Here is a 2,840-nt window from a genome sequence, read left to right as displayed (position 1 = left end):
TGAGAAAACGATTTGAAGAAGTGAATCTTTAAATATAAAGCAATATTATTTATTTTTAATTAAAAAAAAAAAAATCAAGACCGTATTATTCTTTCCAAGGTCAAATTATTCATGTACCCCAAGTATGGTACAGATTGATCAAGAGCTTTGAGCATGCACTGAGGACACACATACAGACAGAGTATTTTATATATTAAGATTACTATTCCGATACTGTACTCACTAGCATCTTAAGCTACTAAACTCCATTTCTGGATCGAAATATGCTAAAGACAAATCAGGTGTTAATACCTTTATATTTCGTCGAATGCATTCTGACAATCTTCAGACAAATTCCACTTTACATCTTTTTTTGATAGATTATTTAGTGGAGCGCTTACCTTGTGCGTATTTGGTATATAAATTTGATAATAGTTTGCAGGTCCCAAAAAAAGTCTGTTCGAGGGGGCATATTTTTAATCGCAACAGACCTCGACAGATCTGGTCGACGGCCATTTTTTGTCAATGATTTGTCCTAAATACTGAATTTTAGGTAATAAAAATTCACATTTCTCCTCACTCTGTGTGAAACCGTAATCTCTTATTTTTTAAAAACACATTTTACATGCTCGACATGCTGATCCCGGGATTCACTTTTAATTAATATATCCCCTAGGTAGGCCATCGCGAAGTCACACTCTGTAAGCATCGTATCCATCGCTTGTTAGAGCATAGCCGGAACAACTTTTATGCCAAACGGAAGCCGGTTAAATTTGTACAGACTTTTATGGGTATTAATTGTTAGAAGTTTGGTACAGTCGTCTTCCATTTGTGTTTGTAAATAAGCATCAGAAAGATCTAATTTCGAGAACAATTTATCACCATTTAGTTTCGAGAATATTTCTTCTGGGTTAGGTAATAGGTAGTTATACTTCCCTAAACATCCGTTTAGTCCCGTCGAGAAATCTGCACATAATCGAATTTTCTTTTTCTTTTTAACATACACTGTTGGAGACGCCCAATATGAGTAGTCGATCTTTTCAACCACTCCCATTTTTTCCAGTCTATTTAATTCCTTATTCACTTGTTCCAGTGCTGCAAACTGTACATTACGTTTGGGTTTGAAAACCGGTAATGAATTTTCTTTCACCTGAAATTTGGCTTTAAATTTATTGCACCGACCCAACTTGTCCGAAGAAGCATCAGGGAACAACCTTTTCACTTATTTTAAAAAACTTTTCTGACTCTGTGTTTGAATTGGCGCACGCCTCTATTACATTTTTACAAAAATTATTCATCGGTAAATCCCATAAGTCGAACAGTTTCGTCCAGTCAGTTCCAAAATGGTTACTTGTATTATTTAATACATAAGCTTTCGCTGTTATAGTCTAACTGCGAAATATAACGTTTGTTTTCGTCTTGCCAGCCGGAGCATTCTACTCTAGCAACTTTCCCATACCTTCTAAAGTAAACAGGAAAGGTAGTACCCTCATCTGGGTTACATGTTAACTAACCGATGGAGTTTGCGACCGTATCAGGGATGAACAAACTCGATGTATTTTCTGTTTTGTTGAGTAGCAGTTATACTGACAGTTGCTTTTGCTTCTGCAATTCCAACAACTGCTATTGTTACTGTTGATGTTGTTGTTAATGTTTTTACTTCTGTAATTCAATTCCTGAAGGTAGTATATCTTCCATGTTGAAACAACAATCTGTCCAGCATGGGTTCGAATATCTCTCGCCAAAAATGTTATGACGTGTGTACACGTTGAGTGTAAGTATAGCGTTAACAAACCAAATATTTGGATATGGCTATCTTGAATAACTTTTCGCAGAATTTATATGCTTACACAGGACTACTCCAAACGTAGTCACGATATTAAACTAACTCAGTAACCAATACGGATGATCAACGCTGTCAACTACTCACAGTTTCTTTATTTCATTAAAATGCGTTAGTCCACTTTCAGTCATGTGGGGGTGGTCAGGATCCTTCCACAACAGTATGTATGCATGCATGCTGCATGTTTTCTCTTTCTCTTTTTAAATTTTGACCGGCCACCGACTTAGTCAAAAGGTTGTAAAGGAAAGTATCTTCTTTTAACCATCATTCTTTAAATTTTAAGAAATGTTTTCAGATTTTTATAGTCCTAGATATCGCGATCAATTGCAAGCATACGAATTAAGGATTTCATTCTCTTCACAGGATCCCAAGTTCAGCTATACTTTGCTCCAGATAGTTTGGTATGTATACTGTTGATGCAATAATAATAGATATGAAGCTGAAGGTGTCTTTTAGGTACCAGATTTGCAAACGCCTTATCAGTGGTCCGAGATTTCCTCTTTCTCTTGTATTTTTCTAACGACATTCGCGTTCATGTATGTATGTTTGTATGTATGTATGTATGTTTGTATGTATGTATGTATGTATGTATCTCTCTCTCTCTCTCTCTCTCTCTCTCTCTCTCTCTCTCTCTCTCTATCTATCTATCTATCTACCTATCTATCTATCTATCTATCGATCAATCTAGTACATTTACCTATATATCGTATCATCACCAGACTATTAATACATCAGCTTCCCATCACCCTACTCCTGTTTCTTTCTTTTTCCCCTCATTTCACCAGTTTATTCCACCATCACAGAAAACATTACTTTGACACAGCAACATCTCGGCTAAAGTAGTATCAACCATATTAAAATTGACTGGCTGGTCTACGCTGTCGATATGTACGTAATAAATTCACAAATACACACACATACACACACACACGTATATGCATGCGTGTATACATATCTATATAAACATATGTACATATATATATGTATGTATATACATATATATATATATATATATATA

The 2,840-nt window shown here is 35.3% G+C and overlaps 1 protein-coding gene across 1 annotated transcript; it reads right to left on the bottom strand.

Annotated features, from left to right (window-relative positions):
• Positions 1-703: 703 nt before the first annotated feature.
• Positions 704-1,033, bottom strand: LOC106884464 (uncharacterized protein K02A2.6-like). The gene has a single exon (XM_014935866.1). The coding sequence runs from the start codon at positions 1,031-1,033 to the stop codon at positions 704-706; it is 330 nt and encodes a 109-aa protein (XP_014791352.1).
• Between the last annotated feature and the right edge of the window lie 1,807 nt (positions 1,034-2,840).

This window comes from Octopus bimaculoides, chromosome 4, assembly GCF_001194135.2.
Source record: "Octopus bimaculoides isolate UCB-OBI-ISO-001 chromosome 4, ASM119413v2, whole genome shotgun sequence".
Taxonomy (NCBI): Eukaryota; Metazoa; Mollusca; class Cephalopoda; order Octopoda; family Octopodidae; genus Octopus; species Octopus bimaculoides.
The sequence above is the reverse complement of the archived record's forward strand: the minus strand, read 5'-3'. Positions and strand labels throughout refer to the sequence as shown.

Excerpts from the sequence above, each read along its gene's own strand:
- LOC106884464 (XM_014935866.1), bottom strand. The coding sequence starts at position 1,033 with ATGGGAGTGGTTGAAAAGATCGACTACTCATATTGGGCGTCTCCAACA.